At 44.9% G+C, this 21447-nt stretch overlaps 1 protein-coding gene and 1 non-coding gene across 3 annotated transcripts in view; one reads left to right on the top strand and one right to left on the bottom strand.

The window, feature by feature from the left end:
• ATL1 (atlastin GTPase 1) overlaps positions 1–16836 on the bottom strand; it is a 39139-nt gene extending 22303 nt beyond the window's left edge. The window contains exons 1-6 of one of the 2 annotated variants that reach the window (XM_073638553.1): positions 16677–16836; positions 7027–7274; positions 6437–6571; positions 5515–5619; positions 4903–4953; positions 3574–3630 (exon numbers count right to left, since the gene is read on the bottom strand). In XM_073638553.1, the coding sequence (XP_073494654.1) occupies positions 3574–3630; positions 4903–4953; positions 5515–5619; positions 6437–6571; positions 7027–7274; positions 16677–16710 (630 nt within the window). In that variant the 5' untranslated portion in view covers positions 16711–16836. The remainder of the gene's footprint in view (positions 1–3573; positions 3631–4902; positions 4954–5514; positions 5620–6436; positions 6572–7026; positions 7275–16676) is intronic. The other variant, XM_073638554.1, reaches the window with a different exon arrangement.
• Positions 11206–11279, top strand: TRNAI-AAU (transfer RNA isoleucine (anticodon AAU)). Its single transcript has one exon. It is a non-coding gene; the product is annotated as a tRNA-Ile (tRNA).
• Positions 16837–21447: the final 4611 nt, after the last annotated feature.

Genomic DNA, 21447 nt, shown 5'->3' with positions numbered 1-21447 from the left:
GCACATAGGAGCAGGTCAGTTTCACTTTTATCTAAGTGGGAGAAAGAATCTACAGCCTCATCTTTGAGGTTTATGCAAATCCTACTAGAGGAAGAAAAGGTCACTTTTGAGAAGTCTGCAGCCACCCTTAAAGAGCAGATAGATAGGGCCCTTAACTTTAAGTCCGCATTGGACTTCTCCACAAGAGAAGAAGCACTGAGAGTGTCAGTAGTAAAATATCAACTCGTTTTGAAAGATAGAAAACATAAACGATTCACTGGAGATTTGACTGATTTTAGGGAAAAACGAGCATATCCTGCCCTAAATAGTAAGGGTGGCCCAACAACGGACATCTCCTCCTCTGATCTGGAGTCCTCTGATACTGAACGTACTCCGAAGGAAACCCCTAGACTGTCTAGTAGATCTAGGGGGCAAGGAAGGAGAGGGTTTGGTAGAAGATGGCAAAATCGAGGTTATTCAGGCCAGGGTCCATCTTTCTCCACATCACCATCTATGGGATTATCCTCTACTTCAACTCCCTCTTTTTTAGAGAACAGGGAAGCACGCTACCATTTGCGGGAAAGAATGGTGAATTACAATCGTTAGCCAATAAGAAAATACCACATCGATTACATGCAGGTAATGATAAGAATGTGATAAATTTGTCCTCACACACACTTACAGAGGCTGAACGAAGGGTCTTAGGGACAGGACTGTCCTTTGTACCAACGACTCACTTTGACCCTTTTTCGTGGGTTAAAGATATTCACCTATTCTTGAGGAAGTTGAGATGGAGAAAGTTTTTTGCACTCAATGACAAAAATAAATGTTTACAATTGGGCATCTCAATGGAGGATCTCCAGGATGTTCATCTCTTAGCTGAACTTGAAAAAGAGGGCACTCGTGGATTGGGAGAGGGCCCTTTCTCGGATTTAAAACCTAAAAGTAGTAAAATGCCACCTGTAGGAGATATTGGTAGTATAGATATTTTTTCGTCGTTAGTCACGGAGGAAATCAGGAGAATAAATCCAAGGGCACATAGGGTGAACCCCAATTTTACATTTGATGAACGGAGAGCATTACAGGATTTGAGTGGTGACACTTCCCTTATCATAAAACCCTCCGATAAGGGAGGGAACATAGTGCTTCTAGATTGTGATCAATATGTTTCTATGTGTATGAATATTCTTTCAGATACCATGACATATCAGGTATTACAGGGTGATCCTACATCTGCCTTTATGAGGACCTTATCTGACATTCTGCAACAAGCTAGACAAAATAATCTGATTTCATTGAGTGAACTGAATTTTCTGCTTCCAAAATTTCCTGTGATTGCAACTTTTTATGCCCTTCCTAAGGTTCATAAGGGCTATCCACCATTGAAAGGGAGGCCAATAGTTTCAGGTGTGGATGCATTGAGTCAAAACTCAAGCATCTATCTTGATCAGATGCTTAGATCTTTTGTTACAGCTCTCCCATCCTATCTGAGAGACACAACAGATTTATTAACAAAATTGGATGACATTACAGTTGATCCTGGTACTATTTTGGTTTCCATAGACGTGGAGGCATTGTATTCTAGTATCCACCATACGGCTGGTCTGATGGCAGTGGAGTCCTTTTTGAAAACAAGGGGAAACCACTTGATCCCACACAACGAATTCATTCTTCAGTTGCTTGATTATGTTCTTACGCATAATTTTTTTCTTTTTCATGGGAGATTCTACCACCAGCTTAGGGGCACAGCGATGGGGAGCCCCTGTGCCCCCACTTATGCTAATTTGCTCCTTGGCTGGTGGGAGGACAACATAGTCTTTGGGGACGAGGATGTCGTCAGGGGCCCCCACATTCAATTTTGGGGCCGATACATTGACGACATCCTCGTCCTCTGGACTGGAGATGAGGAGTCCTTCATTGGGTTCATACAGCGCCTCAATGAAAATGATTTGGGCCTTAAATTTACTTATGAGATAGGAGGTAAAAAGATTGCCTTTTTGGATGTTATAATATCAATTGATGAATCTGGCTCATTGAGATCATCTATTTTTAGAAAACCATCAGCAGCAAATAGCCTATTAAAATGGGATAGTTATCATCCGGTTCCTTTGAAACAAGGGATCCCTAAAGGCCAGTTCTTAAGATTAAGGAGAAATTGCTCCTCTACCTCTGACTATTTTCATAAGGCTAGGGACCTTAAGGGCCGTTTTTCTGATCGGGACTATCCAACCCTATTACCAATTTAGTTTGGTGAATATTTTTCTGGTTTTCCTTCCCTTAGGACTCAGCAGTGACCTCCACCTCCTGCTGCTAATTGACACACCTTTGCTTGGTAGTTAAACACTCTCATTGTCTCCAGAGAGTCGCAGGTGATAGTTCTATGTTCCTCTGTCCATGCCTGGAGTACTAGTAGTTGGCTAGTTTCTTCTTGGACTTACCTTGGAGGACAGTTGGCATTATCTCTCTGGTGTCTTCCCAAGCTAAGTGTATCCCCTTTGTTTACCTTGTTGTCTTTAGTTACAGTGGGGCCTGACCAGTGCTCACCCCGTCCCCTCCCTACCTAGGGCCTAGCTCTAGGGACATTCAGGGATTAGGTTTCCTGCTCGGCGATAGGTGCAGAACCTATATAGGGATGGTAGGGTAGTCAGGGTGTTATTAGATCTGCTTAGGGGTGTCCATTCCCCCTTTCCCTAGTTGTTGGGCTCCCTTCCCCCTCTTCCCGTCGTTGTACACTTGTTCCTTTCCTCACCTTGCGTGACACCAACGCTGATTTCACACGAACAGCACTCTGACCAAGCATACATTTGGCAGCTGATAACCTGACTTGTCCTGTCTGCTCCATAGCTCCAAACTCTTCTACATGACCCTACTGGCTCCACTTACCCAACAAGGATAAAAAGGTGTCATATTGTCCACAGTAGACATGTTTTTTTCACCATCTGTATGTAAAAAAGCTGCCCAGCTATATGATGTACTTTCCATAAAATCACAATTTATCAAGTGCATAATCCCAGCCAGGAGTCCTCTCAATACGTATGAGCACAGAAACTCTGTTCTTATGCACCATTGGTTTTCCCTTCCCTCCTGAAGCTGATCGACAGTTTCCTCCATATGCACAGTAGTAGGGAAAAAGATGTCAATCAGTGGCAGGAGGGTGGGGAAAGTCCGCAGCTCAGGAATACAGGGGACTACTAAGCTTATATACATCATTGAGGGGACTCCTGGCTCCGCTCACGCTGCACCTCGTAAATTGTGATTTTGTGGAAACTACTCCATAGTGATAATTAAGTATCCCAGCGCTCTAACACAGCGGCATAAACCTGGTGACAGATGCGTTTTATACAGAAACACACAGAAAATGTATCCAGATATGCTGCCGACAAACGGCTCAGACGCCGAGTGCTCAGAGCCGACCATACTGAGCTCCTATATGTACAATCACAGATAGAATAGTGACATCTACTGAGGATTCACAATCATAAATGCACTATACTGTAAAGATAACACCATGTTTCCTAATGAACAATTACAATAGAAAAGTCAGTTTTAACTGAAGTTTCCCTTTAACAGCTATCCAGTAAAAAACCTACTGACCTGAAATGGTTTCAGGAATGTCTCTTCCATAGCCAATCTGCCGTATTCTGTGAAGAGCTAGATGTGGGGGACAAGTCAGATAGTTAGATACTTACTTTGTATATCATTTGATGTGGAATTGACACAGAAACACTAAACCATAGTCAAGGTAATGAATGATCAAAACGAGACCCAGGGAGGGAACGATGGGGCATGAAACTATATGCTATGTATAGATGCTTTGTTGCAAATACTGGCATAAAGTCACTGTGATTTATGCCAGTATTTGGCTCATAGTAGGTATAGATTTAAGTTTCTGGCAGAATTCAGTATTGTCCCCAGCGGAGCCATTGATTTCAATGAGGCAAACAGAGTCCACAGTATGAATCTTTGGACTCTTTTTGACCTCTGCTCAGACAGTGTCTGTTTAGCTGGACACAATCCTAAAAACCCGGGATTCAGGCAGAAGCCCCAAAGTCATGAACTGGTACTGAGATGTGATGTGAACCCGACCTTAGCCACTGTGGGTTCATGCACTTACCCAGTCTATTCTTGGGTACATGGGTAGAGACATTGTTAAGTGTGGGGCAACGTCACAGGCAAAGCAGATTTGCAAAATTCTTTCCAGGAATAGGTTTAGGGTCCGTGCCCACGATGTGTTTTTCAAGCGTTTATGCTGCGGAATTTTTGCAGCGTAAATGCTTTGTAATCCGTCCCCCATTGTCCCCAATGAAATTCCGCACTTTCAATGCCCATGCTGCGGATTTTTCCGCAGCGTTTTTGATGCGCTCAAAAATACGCAGCATTTCCATTATTTGTGCGTTTACGCATGCGGAATTGCCATCTACAATGCATTAGAAAACGCATGGCAATTCCGCATGTGCAAAACGCGTGTTAAATTCCGCACGTGTTTTTCCGGGCAAGGAGATGCAGAAATGAAGCAGAGATTTTCTGCTTCATTTCTGCATCGTCGGCACATAGCCTAAGTCTATTTCAAAGTTTACAGCTATAATTATTAGCTCTCCTACAGAAGATCTGTCCAAAGTAGGTTCAAATGCAGCAGAATTCCATAAGTAAAACCTGCAGCAATTTACAGAACAGTGCACATGGACAGGGATTTTCTCCACATCTAGTGGAAATATCTATGCAGAAAAAAATGAGCATCTGTGGATTTTCAGAAATGTTCATTGCCAAATTCCCCCTTTCAATTAACAGGAAGAAATTTTCACCAAATCTGCGGCACAATATGCAGCAAATTCTGCATGTGTCATGTGTCATGCTGATTTCATTTCTGAATTTTTCCACAGCGTGGGGACATGACATTGCCCTGAGCAGTAAATGGTGAATTACCTGTAAGTGTTGTAGATCATCTTCTTGCACATTCTGAGACAAGTTGTAAACCTTTAAAAAATAAAAATGAAATAAATTAAGATTTGGGATAAATGTTCAAAACATTTTTTAATACGTCTTAAAAGGTTTGATCTTTTTCTGACAACCTCATTTCGATTGCAGAGGGTCTGAAAACAATCACATAATAATAATAATAATAATTACAATAATAATAAAAGGCTACCTATGCTGTCCCCCAGAAACAAGTGCTTTTATGGACACTATGTTGTTGCATTATGACTACAAAATTGAGCAGCTGCGACGCACATGTTACAAAAAGTCCAGCAGATCTGGCCTTTCTGTGTTTTTTTTTGCTCACAGTGCAACCACATTGGCTCTCATGATGGTAAATTGCAGTATTGTCGCAGTGCAATTTTTGCTCATGTAATGTGCGTATTAGGCTACTTTCCCATGATGAGTTTTTGGTGAGTTTTTTTACGCTGCATATTTTTGGAAAAAAATGCAAGTCACCTATTTTACCATCAAAAACTCACCAAAAGCTCATGGTGGGAACGAAGCTTTAAAAGCTACAATCATCATATTGTCAGGGCCTAAAAAACCTTAAAACCTTACCTGAATGGAGCTGATCATTGTGCTCAGAGCAAACACTGTGGCTGAGTCTCTCAACGTTGACTGACTGTCAAATGTCCCTTGAGTGTCCATCAGCAACACTGCAACCTGCAGAATAAAAATAGAAAAAACTTTGGCATTATTGGATTTTCTGCTGTTTTTGACATTGCTTATATGGACTCAATGAGGATAAACTGTATACGGAAGAGGAGCAACATGGTCTTAAAGGGTTTGTCCATAACTACAGCGGAAGCAGTAAGATATGGCTGCCACATACTAAGACATAGCAACCAGTATTGAGAAGTTTGCAAATTACATCCCACTTTATACACACTTTTAAAGCCTGTAAACGTAATTTATGTAAACTTTTGAACTCTTTTTTTTTCATAGTTTTCATTTATCAGATAATTTTTTTATTGAACATTTTCAAAACAGAACTCATAGTTTTCATTTATAATGGTGTTATAATGACAATTATGCTGTCTGAACCTTACCGTGGGTCATCCCTATTCAGAAATGTTTTCCTATACTGTCAATTTGTTCTAAAAAAAACAAACTGAGCTTTACTCACCCTACCCAGGTCCAGTGCTGAGTCTTTGCCGCTGCCTTGGTCTCTGTTTGGCTGCAGCACTGATGTCAACTTGACATCCCTGCAGCCAATCAATGAGTTCAGCGGCTCGGCCACTGTACATGGCATGAGCTGCTAAATTCAGTGATTGGCTGCGATGCTGTCGATGTGACATCACCGCTGCAGCAAAACAAAAGACACAGAGCAGTGGTGGAGACACAGTGCTAGACCTGGGGAGAGTAAGTAAGGCGTTTTTGTTTTTCTAGAATGAACTGATTACATGGAGAAAATTTTTTTTTAGCATTGGAAATAACAAACTTTGATTCCCTTTTTTTACATTTGGCACAAATCTTTTACCTTTTTCCCATCAGGCTTATCCACCAAGAATACTTCACTCCATATCTGAATTCCCGTAGTCTCTCGTTCCGATCCACCTCTCCATGAGAAACCAGACAGTGGTGCATTATAATCTCCAAGCCAATCCACGGGCTCCTATAAAGAAAAGTGGCCAGGGGTCAGAAGGTTCGACTATACTCCTTCAGAGAAGTGCCAGTCGACGATATAGAAATTTGATGGGAGCCATTGTCCTCTAGCAATGCTTTGGAAGGGGGGTTGTCTGTTCCTCCTCCTGTCATTATTGTCCCCAGCACATCATTGTGTACATGAGGGGACATGCTGCTGGCCACTTCTGATGTTTAGGACAGACAGAGAGGCATCACCCCATTTATCAGCCACTTGTTGGACATGATCAGTAACGAGCGTTCCTCTGAAGACTCCGGGACTTTTCGGAGCTACTGGTTATTATACTTGATTCCACAATAATAAAAGTTATAGAAATGCTATAGAAAAGCTTGCTCCGGTGCGCACACTATTCAGATAACACCACATAAGCTATAATTGCAGTCAGTAGATATATAGTATATAGACAAGGTGCAATAGATCAATACCGTTTTATACATGTATCGCAGCATGAAGTCCATGAGGAAGGACTTTCCTTTCCTGAATGCTCCTGCCACTGACACGGCCACAACCTCCTTATCTCTCACGTCTTCAGAAAGCAGAATTCGGTTCAATGCCCCTTCGTCCAGCTCGAAGGAATGGTCGTCCTTAACCACCAGCACCTGTACAGGTTGAGCCTTTTTTTCATAGTCTTCCTCCTCAGAACTCCAATCGTAGTTTCGGTCAGAAAACCCACCTAGGGTAACGAGGAGACACCAAAGTTAATACTTGGCTGCGGCAGACAATGACTAAAGCTGGTGAAGGAGTAGTAAAGGTTGATAGACAAGTAGTGTGCCCCCTCACATTCCGCCCACAGGAGATTTTCTGACCTCCCATTCAACAGCCATAGAGTTGTCCCCCCATATCTTGACTATTACTGCCTCCACTCCTCTGGGAACGAGTTCTAAAAGATTTTGGAGGTGTCTGTAGGAATTTTTACTCATTCATCCAGAAGAACATTTGTGAGGTCAGACCCTGATGTTGGGGAGAGGCCGGGCTCACAATCTCCGTTATAGGTGTTATATTGGGTTAAGGTCCGGGCTCTGTGCGGGCGATCATGTTCTTCCACCAAACTCACCCAACTATGTCTTTATCAACCCTGTTTTGTGTACTGGGCGCAGTCATAGGGCTCAGAAAAGAGCCTTCTCCAAACTGTTCCCACAAAGCTGGAAGTTACAATTTTCCACAATGTCTTGTGTTGAAGAATTAAGATTTCCTTTTATTGGATCTAAGATTCCGAGGCCAATTCCTGATAACAACCCATAGCGTTATCCTCCTCCACCATCTGTACAGGGGGTACAATGCAGTTGTGGCACCCTGCTATTACAGGTACTACAGAACCCAAAAGGGTACATGGACGGACTTCTCCACCAGAGGCCCCCATTACATAACAGACACCTCCATCCTTCCACCTCACACCACCAGAGGGAGCCCTGTTAGGGATATATATACTGGAGGGTGGAGTTAGGCAGTCAGTGTGTGTGTGCTGCCACAGAGATCAGTGAAGAAGCAGCATGTGAGCTGCTGTGCTGAGGGCCAGCCAGGGCCTAAAGCACGTGCTGAAGCCCTGGGGGCCTAGAGCGGGGCCGGAGGCAAGGAGTGAGAGCAGTTATGGGGGCAGAGGAGAATCTTAGGCTCACCCCAGAACACAAGCCGGACACCGGGTCCGCGCCTACAGGGTCCTCTACGCCCAGTAGGAATAACCAGTATACCAGGAGGATTCTAAACCCCTGGTCAACCTGAAGCTACAATCATTTAAAGAACTAGGAACCACGAAGGCCCCAGCGTCCAGGGATAGTGGTAGCCAGAAGAAAGTGCTTACCACCAAGCATGCAGGTGAGGAGAGTGAAAGAGTACAGAAGTTAGGCCTAGTTTCAGGCTGGTCAGAAGCTTCAGAGAGAGAGGAAGAAACAGATCAGGAGGCCTTATACCCGCTCACTGGGGAGAGTCCAGAAGTGCACCCGTCCTATCAAGTACAATGGACCGTACCTGCCGTCTACACCAGTAAAGGTACTGAAGCGAATCCCCTGTGTGCGTGTCCGTCATTCCCCCTGACCCGACTGAGCCACCTCTGACCTGCATCCCTTCCATCAACTCTGCCCCGGGGGCACGCTCCGCCTGTGGGGAGCAGAAACATCCCAGCTGCCATCCCATCACCCCCGGAGGTCTGCAGCAGCGCCGGTACTCATTACCGGGAACCACAGGTGGCGTCACGAGACAAAAACTGTTAACAAACCCCCTTTTAAAGAGTGACCCCAGGGTACAGGCCCGGGAGCCGACTGCCGTGACATCCCACAGAAGGCCAAGAGTTTCCCCCCATATCCCCCTGGGCGCGTCACAGTCAGGGGGTAATGTCCTCCTATGATCACCAAACCCAGACTCCTCCATCAGACGCAGATAGAGAAGTGTGATCCGTCACTGCACAGAACATGTCTCATCCAGAGTCCAGTGGTGGCGGCTTTATACCACTCTATCCGACGCTCGGCATTGTGCTTGGTGATGTAAGGCTGCATGTAGCTGCTCGGCCATGAAGCTCCTGGCGGGGACGCAGTGTTTGTTCTGATGATAATACCAGAGGAGGTCTGGACTCTGCAGTTATGGGGTCAGCTCTGGTGGTGAGTTTTCTGTCCTCAGCACTCAGCCCCCCGCTCTATAACATTACAGGGTATCTACTTCATGGCTGCGGTTCCTTCCACTTCCCAATAATATCACTCACAGGTGATAGAGGAATATTTAGAATAAATGTCATGGACGGACTTGTTACCCCGATGGCTCCTATTACAGGACTGCGCCGGTATCAGTGAGCTCCGCACCACCAGCCAGTCTATCACATGCTAGTAAAGGCAGACGGCATGGCGGGGAGTGGAGGTTATACACTGGGGGGGTGGAGGTTATACACTGGGGGGGTGGAGGTTATACACTGGGGGTTGGTGGAGGTTATACACTGGGGGGTGGTGGAGGTTATACACTGGGGGGGTGGAGGTTATACACTGGGGGGGTGGAGGCTATACACTGGGGGGGGTGGAGGCTATACACTGGGGGGGGTGGAGGCTATACACTGGGGGGGGTGGAGGCTATACACTGGGGGGGTGGAGGCTATACTCTGGGGGGGTGGAGGCTATACACTGGGGGGGTGGAGGCTATACACTGGGGGGGGTGGAGGCTATACACTGGGGGGGTGGAGGCTATACACTGGAGGTGGAGGTTATACACTGGGGGGGGTGGAGGCTATACACTGGGGGTGCGGAGGTTATACACTGGGGGGGATGGAGGTTATACACTGGGGGGGGTGGAGGCTATACACTGGGGGGGTGGAGGTTATACACTGGGGGGGTGGAGGCTATACACTGGGGAGGTGGAGGCTATACACTGGGGGGGGTGGAGGCTATACAAAGGGGCTGGATTTTGTACGCCAGGGACACTGGGCCTGGAAATAATACACCGCGGAAAACGGGGCCGGCTGAAAAAAATCTGAATTCAGTGACTAAGACGTGTGTCCCAATACTTCTCTCCATGTATTGAAGTATTGATCACTTGTTTATACATGTGTAAAGCGTGTGTATAACTTTGCAATGATTTTTATTGCTCTAATGAATATAAAAATAAATCTGCTGTGAAAATAGTTATCTGCCGTTTGGTATATACAGCTCTTATGTGTCTCCATGGTAAAATCCCTAAACACAAAGACACCAAGGATATAGCCACATATGTAGGGGTTTTCATCAAGGACCAGTTGGTCAATATAAAATACCCATAGTATCAAGATTGTGTGCTATATGGACGAAATATAAATGGCAGACCATTCGGTTAGACACACAACAAACAAGAGAACCACCGAACGTCGGGTCCAGTTATAAGTATGACGTAAATTGGTATACATAAAAAACCTTTATTAAAGTACTGGTTACAGTGACAAAACAAGCACAAGAGTGCCCGCATTCAATTACAAAAAACTAGACATATAAGTCAAAATAGTGGATCAAATACAGAATGTGCATAGAAGCAATATCAATACAAGGAATGTAACAATCGGGTACTGCCAACCTATGCAAAGTACTATAATGTATAAGAACCAAAGCACCACCAAGAACAGTGAAAAGTATGGAGACTAAGGCACCATCAATAGATGCACACTGGATGGTATGTTGTGCCCATTAAATGCACAAAAAATGCTTGAATAATGTTAATATGAAATGTAAATAAATATACCAATAGTGCTATACTAATGGGCACCCCATACAGACCAGTGAGTAGTGGTGAAGTGATGTAACATTACCAAATCACTACAGTGTCCATAATGGGAGATGACTGATATATGATAGCCTCATGGTAGAAGGAAGGAAAAAAGATAGAATGATCAATAAATTGCTATGGAGGGCTCATTATAGAAAAAAGAGGATGGCTGTATGGCATACCTGATGAACGATCCTATAACTGAATGCTGAGCACACCCCGACGCGCGTTTCGGACGTGGGGTCCTTCATCCTGACGATGTAAATCGCTACCCAGATATATATACGCTACTAAATTCAGAACCACAAAGTAGCACTACAATCTCAGCAGAACTATCGGTCACTTAACCATGCTAAAGTTCCAAAATGACTGCTTGGAAGACAACCCCCATCAGTGGCCGGTTAGCTCAGTTGGTTAGAGCGTGGTGCTAATAACGCCAAGGTCGCGGGTTCGATCCCCGTACGGGCCATTAACTTTTTTTATGTTTGTTTTTTTATAGGATATTTATAGTAACTGAAAATGAATACTTTTACCTCTTACAAATAAAAAAAGAATGAAAAGTCAATATTTAACTAATGACAATAAAATGTATCTTCCACTTCCTACCTTCATCGCTTATAAAAAAAAACAAAAAAAAAAACAGCATCGCCATCTAGTGGTGTTTTCATGTAACAGCATTTATGACCATATTACCTACGCATTCTTTTCTTCTGCACACTTTATACATTTTCAATATACACTATAGGCATTGCTATAGGGGGCGCAGAGCGAAGATACAAGTTACTTCCAAGCCTCCATCTACCAATATAATCAGCAAACTGCATGGCCGTCCTAATGCCGCAGAGCAGCAGCACCTGAGATAAAGGGCTATTTGGGCATTTCTCACTTCCACATGGCCGATATCGTGCACCTGTTGTATGTAGACAATGAATAGAGAGGTGGTCGTTCATTATCGCTGACCACTACATGCACATAGAGGACTCTAGGACCCCAATCAATGTGGGTCCCAGTACATATATATATATATATATATATATATATATATATATATATATATATGTGTTCCTTATGAGATAGCCCCTTAGGGTTTAATGACAAGTTGCTGTTTTGCACACAGTTTTTCCAAAAACACAGCATTTTGCCACAATATTGGAAAAAAAAAATCACAGCTAGGAGCATGACATGACTGTGATGTGTGAACAAACTTTTGGGGGATCTGCAGAATATGTCAGCACTATATAAGAAGTATATTAGTATATACCTTCAGGAGCAAATAGTAACAGGAACCCGAAAATGATGCTTAGTGTGTTGTAGAAGAAGCTCATACTGGACACTGCCCCCTATAAAGAAGCATTTAGATCCGCACAGGAGGGGGCACTTTACCTGCAGGGAATGGGCTAATGTAACAAGACTTCTGCCCCTAATAGGCCCCTATAGAAATCCGGGTGCACAACCTGCGGGCGGGAGCTGGAGCTCTGCCAGGGTGTAATGGACAAGTCACTAGAGAATTACTTGGCACCGAGTATAATAGTAGGTATTTCTGCAGCAAAAAAAGAACAGAAATATTTGCTTTAAATATCTGCATCGTCTGCCAACCCGTACAGTGAAGGGGGAGATCCATCACTGCATAAAGGAGCCCACACATATAACGGTCAGTACAAGCAGAGAAGACCCTTGTTACTGATTATCCTAATGATCAGCACCATGTGGGGCTGGATACAGAAAGCTGAGGGCCCCTGTGCAAGAACAACGTGAGGGTCCCACGATCCCCGGCACACCGAGGACTTACATCTCCAGAGCTCCTCTTTGCTATCTGTAGCATAGGTCATCAATATCTGATCGATGGGGTCCTGACACCAAACAGTGCCATGATCAGCTGCTCTCAGGCCCAGGGGCGGCAGCACAGCTTTGTACTCTTTATTGTAGCCGTTCTCGGTACTGCAGCTCATCTGTTATTGAAGTGAGTGTTATCTGAGCTGCAGTGCCACCATAACATGGTGTTCGGGGGAGTGAATGGGGTTTATACTTACATCCCTGGTGGTTTAAGGTAGTGAAGGGATTTATAGTTACATCCCTGGGGTGGTCTAGAGCAGTGAAATCATTTATAGTTACATCCCTGGCGGTCTAGAGCAGTGAAATGGTTTATAGTTACATACCTGGTGGTCTGGGGCAGTGAATGGGTTTATACTTACATCCCTGGTGATTTGGGGCAGTGAAATCACTTATAGTTACATCTCTGGTGGTCTGGAGCAGGAAAATGGTTTACAGATACATCCCTGGTGGTCTGGGGTAGTGGATGGGTTTATAGTTACATCCCTGGTGGTCTGGGGTACTGAATGGGTTTATAGTTACATCACTGGTGGTCTCGGGTAGTGAATGGGTTTATAGTTTATAGTTACATCCCAGGTGGTCTGCGGTAGTGAAGGGGTTTATAATTACATCCCTGGTGGTCTGGGGTAAAGAACAGGTTTATAGTTACATCCCTATGGTCTGGGGTAGTGAACGGGTTTATAGTTACATCCGTGGTGGTCTGGGCCAGTGAATGGGTATATAGTTACATCCCTGTGGTCTGAGGCAGTGAAATCACTTATAGTTACACCCCTGGTGGTCTGGGGCAGTGAATGGGTTTATAGTTACACCCCTGGTGGTCTGGGGCAGTGAATGGGTTTATAGTTACATCCCTGGTAGTCTGGGATAGTGAATGGGTTTATAGTTACCTCCCTGGTGGTCTGGGGTAGTGAACGGGTTTATAGTTACATCCCTGGTGGTCTGGGGCAGTGAATGGGTTTATAGTTACCTCCCTGGTGGTCTGGGGTAGTGAACAGGTTTATAGTTACACCCCTGGTGGTCTGGGGCAGTGAATGGGTTTATAGTTACACCCCTGGTGGTCTGGGGCAGTGAATGGGTTTATAGTTACATCCCTGGTAGTCTGGGATAGTGAATGGGTTTATAGTTACATCCCTGGTGGTCTGGGGTAGTGAACGGGTTTATAGATACATCCCTGGTGGTCTGGGGTAGTGAATGGGTTTATAGATACATCCCTGGCGGTCTAGAGCAGTGAAATGGTTTATAGTTACATCCCTGGCGGTCTAGAGCAGTGAAATGGTTTATAGTTACATTCCTGGTGGTCTGGGGTAGTGAATGGGTTTATAGTTACATCCCTGGTGGTCTGGGGTAGTGAATGGGGTTATAGTTACATCCCTGGTGGTCTAGAGCAGTGAAATCATTATAAATACATCCCTGGTGGTCTGGGGTAGTGGATGGGTTTATAGTTACATCCCTGGTGGTCTAGAGCAGTGAAATGGTTTATAGTTACATCCCTGGTGGTCTGGGGCAGTGAATGGGTTTATAGTTTATAGTTACATCCCTGGTGGTCTGGGGCAGTGAATGGGTTTATAGTTTATAGTTACATCCCTGGTAGTCTGGGGTAGTGGATGGGTTTATAGTTTATAGTTACATCCCTGGTAGTCTGGGGTGGTGGATGGGTTTATAGTTTATAGTTACATCCCTGGTGGTCTGGGGTAGTGAAGGGTTTTATATTGATTTCTCAGGTTCTTGCTGTAATCTGTTCAGGCACACAGACACTGCATAGGGAGTATGGATGAAGATATTAACACTTGCTTGAAACCTCCTGGGACCACAATGGGGCCCTCTTCAGGGGCTTGAGCAGTACTGCACCTGCAAAATTCCTTGTACTCAAAAGTGCCTATTCTCAATGCTTGACACTCACAGGGTGAGATGCCCCTTGCTGATCCCACATGGCTAAGAGGATGGGACCTACCTACTCACTATAATTTGCTGATAAGTCGATATGTCTTATCCTGAGCTGGACCCTGACAGCCCATCAGTCACCGCAGGATGAGGTGCGCCGGCAGTAATAACGCTGATTAATGCTCGGTCTCCTGGCTGCTTTTCGCATCGCAAGTTCATCATTCATAATGAGCGCAAAAACATTAAAGTGTTAGGACCAGGGCCGGCACCGATAACAAGGACCAGGAAATCACAATGGCTACTCTCAGTCCTCGGGTGGAATCACACGTCACGCTGCAGTTTCGGTACCATTCTGGAAAAATTGTGATGAGTGGAATATCTCACCTAGTCTGCAAGCGAAGACCAATAATGTAGGGCGTCTTAAAGAAAATCTTGATGTCTGAGGCTGCACTACTGCAGCATGTCTCCTCCTTATTTTTTGTCCAGCGCGTGAAAACCTTGTGTGGCACCAAATCACCATCCACATCAATATCTACATCCTACCTGCGCTATATAAGAGTGACACAGAACATTGATGTATCTGCTAATAACCCTGCACCCCACAGAAATCAGACGTTGTCATCAGGATCTCAGTAGTGCAGCCTCAGGCTTTGGGCCTGTAACTTCCAGCAATAATAAAAGTAAGAAGCCCAATAGGTCTCCTTTAAGGGTACACCCACATGGGACGTATTTGCAGCCGATTTTCCGACCAACATGCGCATGCCCGCGCTGCGTAGATTGACCGTCGCTGCCTGCTCATTTATGCTGTGGATGGATATTCACCACCGATTTTACCCAATGCAAATGGTGAAGCTGGCGATTTATCAGCAGTATTTGCACAGGGGAAACCGCAGCGATATCCCCGCTAAGCGCAGATGGGAATTTGCTGCAGAGTTTACCCCTGAGGAAATTCCGGAGTAAATACGTTCCATGAGCGTGTACCCCAAAAGTTAGCTTTCCAGTCACTATGCAGATTAGCTCAGCTATTAATGTCGCCCATCATGGAAAATGAATAATAAAAAAAAAAAGAATTGTGTCTGACATCATTCCACTTATGACAAAGAAACCATATATTCTCCATATAGAAACCTGCCCCCACGAGCGCCGCCGGAGCCCCTCACAAAATAATATCTGATCCTGGGCTGTGTCTTCTCCATAAAAATGGAGCCTGATTGCAGTAATTTAGACCATAGCGGGCGACTGTTTTATTAATGGGATTTATACATTATAACTGAACGTCTGCAGCGCTGGAGACCCACCCTGTACCGCAAACACACAGACTAATGGATTTTCCATTTACAGGTGTCAGTAAACTATCACTCCCCCCATAGTAAATGGGGCATGATGTCTGCAAATAATGAAGCTGATAAATAAACAGCATTTTTTTTTTTAATCATTTCTGAACCATAATACTCAGCATTACCTTTCAGTCTCGTCTATCAAACGGTTAAAAGTAGCTATGGATCTTTTTAGGGTTATATCTGTTTCTGGGAAAGCTGGGTGACAATATGGCTGCCAGTACAACTACTACGGGGATTGCCATCAAGTTTTCTTTGTCTCCTCCAAATCTGCCTAGTAATGTAATGATATCATATTGGAGGATGCATCACTATTTAACCAGGAAGACTAGACTTTCAGGACTCTGGGAAAGCTGGGTGGCATCCTCTGTATTGGCATACATATTAGTTGTCCTGCACAACCAGATTACTCACAGGGGCTCTGCCATCATGACTATGCTTGGTATTGATAGCTCAGGATGGCATGGATGTCTAATTAGCAAGCAGCAGGAGCTCGGGGCATGTCAGGGTGTAGCAGTCCTGGTAAACAAGTGCCAGGCTGACACTGACTTCCCGCTGCTTGCTAATTAGCCACTGCTGCAGAACCTCTTTGCGGAGCAGACCTAACCTTTTTGGTTCACTTTTTCCAATCTCACTGCTTTGTAGATGTAAACTTCCACTAAAGGTTGTCAGGATCCGACATCAGACCTGTCCTCCTCCTCAGTACAGCAGAAAAATACAATGGAACACACCCAGGGAAGAGACGGCTGTGTACCTGATTCACTGCGCCCCCCAGCAGTCATGTAAACCAGACCCCACATAGTCAGGTGCTTACTTACCCCAGCTGTTTCTTTCTTTTCGGTTTCGGGCCATGGTAGGGTGAGGCAGCAGGAGGTGGCGGGGTGTGAGGGGTCTGGTGATGGAGCCTCAGCTGCTTCTGCAGGATGAGAGGATGCTGAGAGAAGGAGGAGGAGGAGGAGGACCAGTCACGTGGGAGCAGAGCTGTGTGCAATAATACAGGAGAAGACATCCCACATTACTAATATAGCTCATGTGTTTCCACCACTGCTTGACGATTCTCCAACATCCAGACCTCAAATATCCGGACACCTTGTGCAGATTCTTAACTTACAACATCCCATCTGTGCAACATTGTCTGGGAATTATTAAGATGCTGCATTGGCAGGCTGAGACTTACTATGCAAAATGTCACAAAATAACTATTATTATTAATAATTATGTCTTTCAGGGTTGTCAGGAAAGCTCTGGAGCACGCTGGACATATCCATCAGCCTAAAAGGTCTATCGAAGGTTTACACTGGGAAAACTGATGATCTATGCATAGGATAGGTCATCAGTATCAGATGGTTGGAGGTCCGACACCCAGCACCCCCAATGATTAGCTGTTTGGAGTACCCACAGTGGCAGGGTATACACAGTGTATGGAGCCAAAACAGCACAGCTCATCACACCGTGTAGTGGACATTCTTGGTACTGCAACTCAGATCATATTCACTTCTATAGACGCTGAGCTGCAGTACAAACCAAGACCACTACACATTCAGCGGGGGGGCTGTCATGGCTCTGTACACTGTGCACTTCTGGCTGCCGCCATCAGGCTACAGTCAGCTGATCATTGGGAGTGCCGGGTGTCAGACCGTCACCAACTGATACTGATGACTTATCCTATGGCTAGGGTCATACGCCTGTTTTTCTCTCATCCGAGAAAATAGGTTCAAATATGCTGATCACAGTCTAATCAGAGTGTAATCATAGTCTAATCCAATTTTCTCAAAGGTGGAGGAAAAAAAAAAAGTTTCTCCCCCTTCTCCATTCAGTCTGCCCGTGATATCATCCAAGTGCAGTCCAATGTTTTCCATGGACCCATAGACTTGAATGGTCGAGTGTGATCTGATTATCCAAGACAAATCGTGCATGCTGCCATCTTTGTCCTCAGGCCACTCGTTCCGAGGAGAGAAGTGGACATGTGCATGCAGGGCTGGCTCCAGGTTTTCGTGGGCCCCGGGCGAAAGAGTCTCAGTGGTTCCTTTAACGCTTAGCTCAATTCATGATGCACAGATACGGTGAAGAAATATAGGTATACAACACAGGGCCCAGCCTGCCCCCTCATCCTTCACATATGCAGACATGCACACACACACAGTAGGCAGATATGCACGCACACGGTACGCAGACACACACACACATGCACTCGGTACGCAGACACGCACACACACACATGCACACGGTACGCAGACATGCACACAGACATAGAAAAACCAAAAACAAGCAAAATACCCAAATAACTGGAAGTAAATGGATAAATCGCACAATGCAAAAATAATGATAAATAATAAAGGGTATTTAGTTAACATAATTTTGATCAAAATAATGTAAAAGACATCCCACCACGTCACGGTAACCCTTATGGGACAGTCCTAACTCTAATATTAAAACCTTACCATTTGTCAAGTGACATACATATGGATAAGGGCAGAGAGACTGAACCCATAGTAGAAGCATGGACCTGAGAGGCAGAATGAACCTTCCATCTCAGACAAAGGGCGGCCACACCCTTAAATGCACTAAAGCACACTAAACTGCAAAGAAAAAACCTGGGAGTCTGAACTGAAACGTAAATTGATGTGCATGCAAAATGTAAATGCATGTTCACGTAAGGCCACTAGACAGAGAAAAACCAAAAACAAGCAAAATACCCAAATAACTGGAGGTAAATGGATACATCGCACAATGCAAAAATAATGATAAATAATAAAGGGTATTTAGTTAACATAATTTTTGATAAAAGTAATGTAAAAGCCATCCCACCATGTCACGGTAACCCTTATGGGACAGTCCTAACTTTAATATTAAAACCTTACCATTTGTCAAGTGACATACATATGGATAAGGGCAGAGAGATTTATCCATTTACTTCCAGTTATTTGGGTATTTTGCTTGTTTTTGGTTTTTCTCTGTCTAGTGGCCTTGTGTGAACATGCATTTACATTTTGCATGCACATCAATTTACATTTCATTTCAGACTCCCAGGTTTTTATTATGCACACAGACATGCGTGGGCACACACGGTACACAGATATGCACACATACATTACACAGTCACGCACATACACAAACATATACACAGATACCTGCCCATACAGACATATGTACATATTTGAACATAAATTCTTAAAATACACATATAAAAACAGACATACAATTGTGCTCAAAAGTTTACATATCCCGGCAGAATTTTTGCTTTCTTGGTCTTGTTTCAGAGAATATGAATGATAACAAAATAACTTTTTCTCCACTCGTGGTTATTGGTTGGGTGAAGCCATTTATTGTCAAACTACTGTGTTTTCTCTTTTTAAATCTTAAAGGGAATGTGTCACCCCCCTGGGTGATATCAGACCTCTACTATGGGCATACAGGTGATAGAAAAGTAAATCTATACATACCTGTATGGACTATAACAGAGGTCTGATTGCAGAGAAATCTGGTTTTATAAAGTCTGTTTTCCAGAGGCTTGGCGTCCAGGGGAACTGGCGTACTGTCAGCGGAAAGGAAGTCTCAGTGACTCACCGTCGCTTGAGCAATACAAGGCTGAGGCGCAATACGCAGCCAAACGGGATGGAAACAAAGCGAGCTCCATGGGAGCGACGCTCTGCGCATGCACCGGAGGGGTGGCAGAGCAGGGCACGTCACAGGGCCATGTGATGTGCAGGGGAGGGGGGGAATATAGTAATTTACCACAGAGGCGGCGATTTAGGGGAATAGTAAGCTGATAGGAGGGGTTTGCTTGGCATCCCCTGGACGCCAAGCCTCTGTAAAACAGGCTTTATAAAACCAGATTTCTCTGCAATGAGACCTCTGCTATGGGTCATACAGGTATGTATAGATTTACTTTTCTATACCCTGTATGGCCATAGTAGAGGTCTAATATCGCCCAGGGGGTGACAGATTCCCTTTAATGACAACCAAAAACATCCAAATGACTCTGGTCAAAAGTTCACATACCCCAGTTCTTAATACCGTGTATTGCCCCCTCTAACATCAATGACAGCTTGAAGTCTTTTGTGGTAGTTGTGGATGAAGTTCTTTATTTTCTCAGATGGTAAAGCTGCCCATTCTTATTGGCAAAAAGCCTCCAGTTCCTGTAAATTCCTGGGCTGTCTAGCATGAACTACGCACTTGAGATCTCCCCAGAGTGGCTCAATGATATTGAGGTCAGGAGACTGAGATGGCCACTCCAGACCCTTCACTTTGTTCTGCTGTAGCCAATGACAGGTCGGCTTGGCCTTGTATTTTGGATCGGTCATGTTGGAACGTCCAAGTAAGTGCCATGCGCAGCTTCCAGGCTGATGAGTGCAAATTTGCCCTCAGTATTTGCTGATAACACCTCCATGCTTTACCATAGGAATGGTGTTCCTTTTATCATAGGCCTTGTTGACCTCTCTCCACATGTAACGTTTATGGTTGTGGCCAAAAAGTTCAATTTTGCTCTCATCACTCCAAATTACCTTGTTCCAGAAGTTTTGATGCTGGTCTCTGTGCTGTTTGGCATATTGTAGGTGAGATGCTTTGTGGCATTTGCGCAGTAATGTCTTTCTTCTGGTGACTCGACCATGCGGCCCATTTTTCTTCAAGTGCCTCCTTATTGTGCATCTTGAAGCAGCCACACCGCTAGTTTTCAGAGAGTCCTGAATTTCAGCTGATGTTGTTTGTGGGTTTTTCTTTGCATCCCGAACAATTTTCCTGGCAGTTGTGGCCTAAATTTTTGTTGGTCTACCTGACCGTGGTTTGGTTTTTACAGAGCCCCTGATTTTCCATTTGTTAATCACAGTTTGAACGCTGCTGACTGGTATTATCAATTCCTTTGTTACAAAGTTTCTTTGTTATCATTCATATTCTCTGAAACAAGGCCAAGAAAGCAAAAATTCTGTCGGGATATGTTAACTTTTGAGCACAATGGTAAATATATATTCACAGTCATACACACACACACGCACGCACGCACGCACGCACGCGCATTAGAAATATATTTAATATGGCGACTGGGGAAGCTGGCAACAAGCCTCTCTTACCTGCCCCCCATCTGTGTCCTATCCAGCTGTGCAGGGTCGCCAGTGTGCCTTTGGCCGTCAGAGACATGGCCCTGGACCATCACGGGGGCCCACTCGCCTTCGGTGCCCAGGCGCCGCTCTCACAGCATCTTTGCAGGGCGGCCGGCGCTGCTGCTTGATTGCCGGCACTTCACCAGACTTGGCCGCATGCAGTGCGCTGTGCCTGCTAGTAATGACGCTGCAGGGGCGACGCACAAGCACAATTAAAGGAGCAGTGCCGACCTTGCCGTGATGGACCAGGGCCCCGGCACTTGCCCGGGTGCTGACGCCAGCCCTGTGCACGGCCTCTTTGAATAACATGTGGACGAGTGCTATCCGTCGAAACGATGGATAGTGCTCGTCTGAGTTATACGGCTGTCTGCACGAGCCCTAAAAGTAAGTCATAAATATCTTGAATTTGGAAACCCCTTTGTGCTTCCTTAAGCCGGCATCTCTCAACAAACAATGTTGGGAGAGAAAAGGATCAGACATGTTAAATTTC

The sequence above is a fragment of the Phyllobates terribilis genome, unplaced genomic scaffold (assembly GCF_046119375.1).
Source record: "Phyllobates terribilis strain yellow unplaced genomic scaffold, ASM4611937v1 Scaffold_7__3_contigs__length_470593459, whole genome shotgun sequence".
In the NCBI taxonomy this organism is placed as follows: domain Eukaryota; kingdom Metazoa; phylum Chordata; class Amphibia; order Anura; family Dendrobatidae; genus Phyllobates; species Phyllobates terribilis.
The sequence above is the reverse complement of the archived record's forward strand: the minus strand, read 5'-3'. Positions and strand labels throughout refer to the sequence as shown.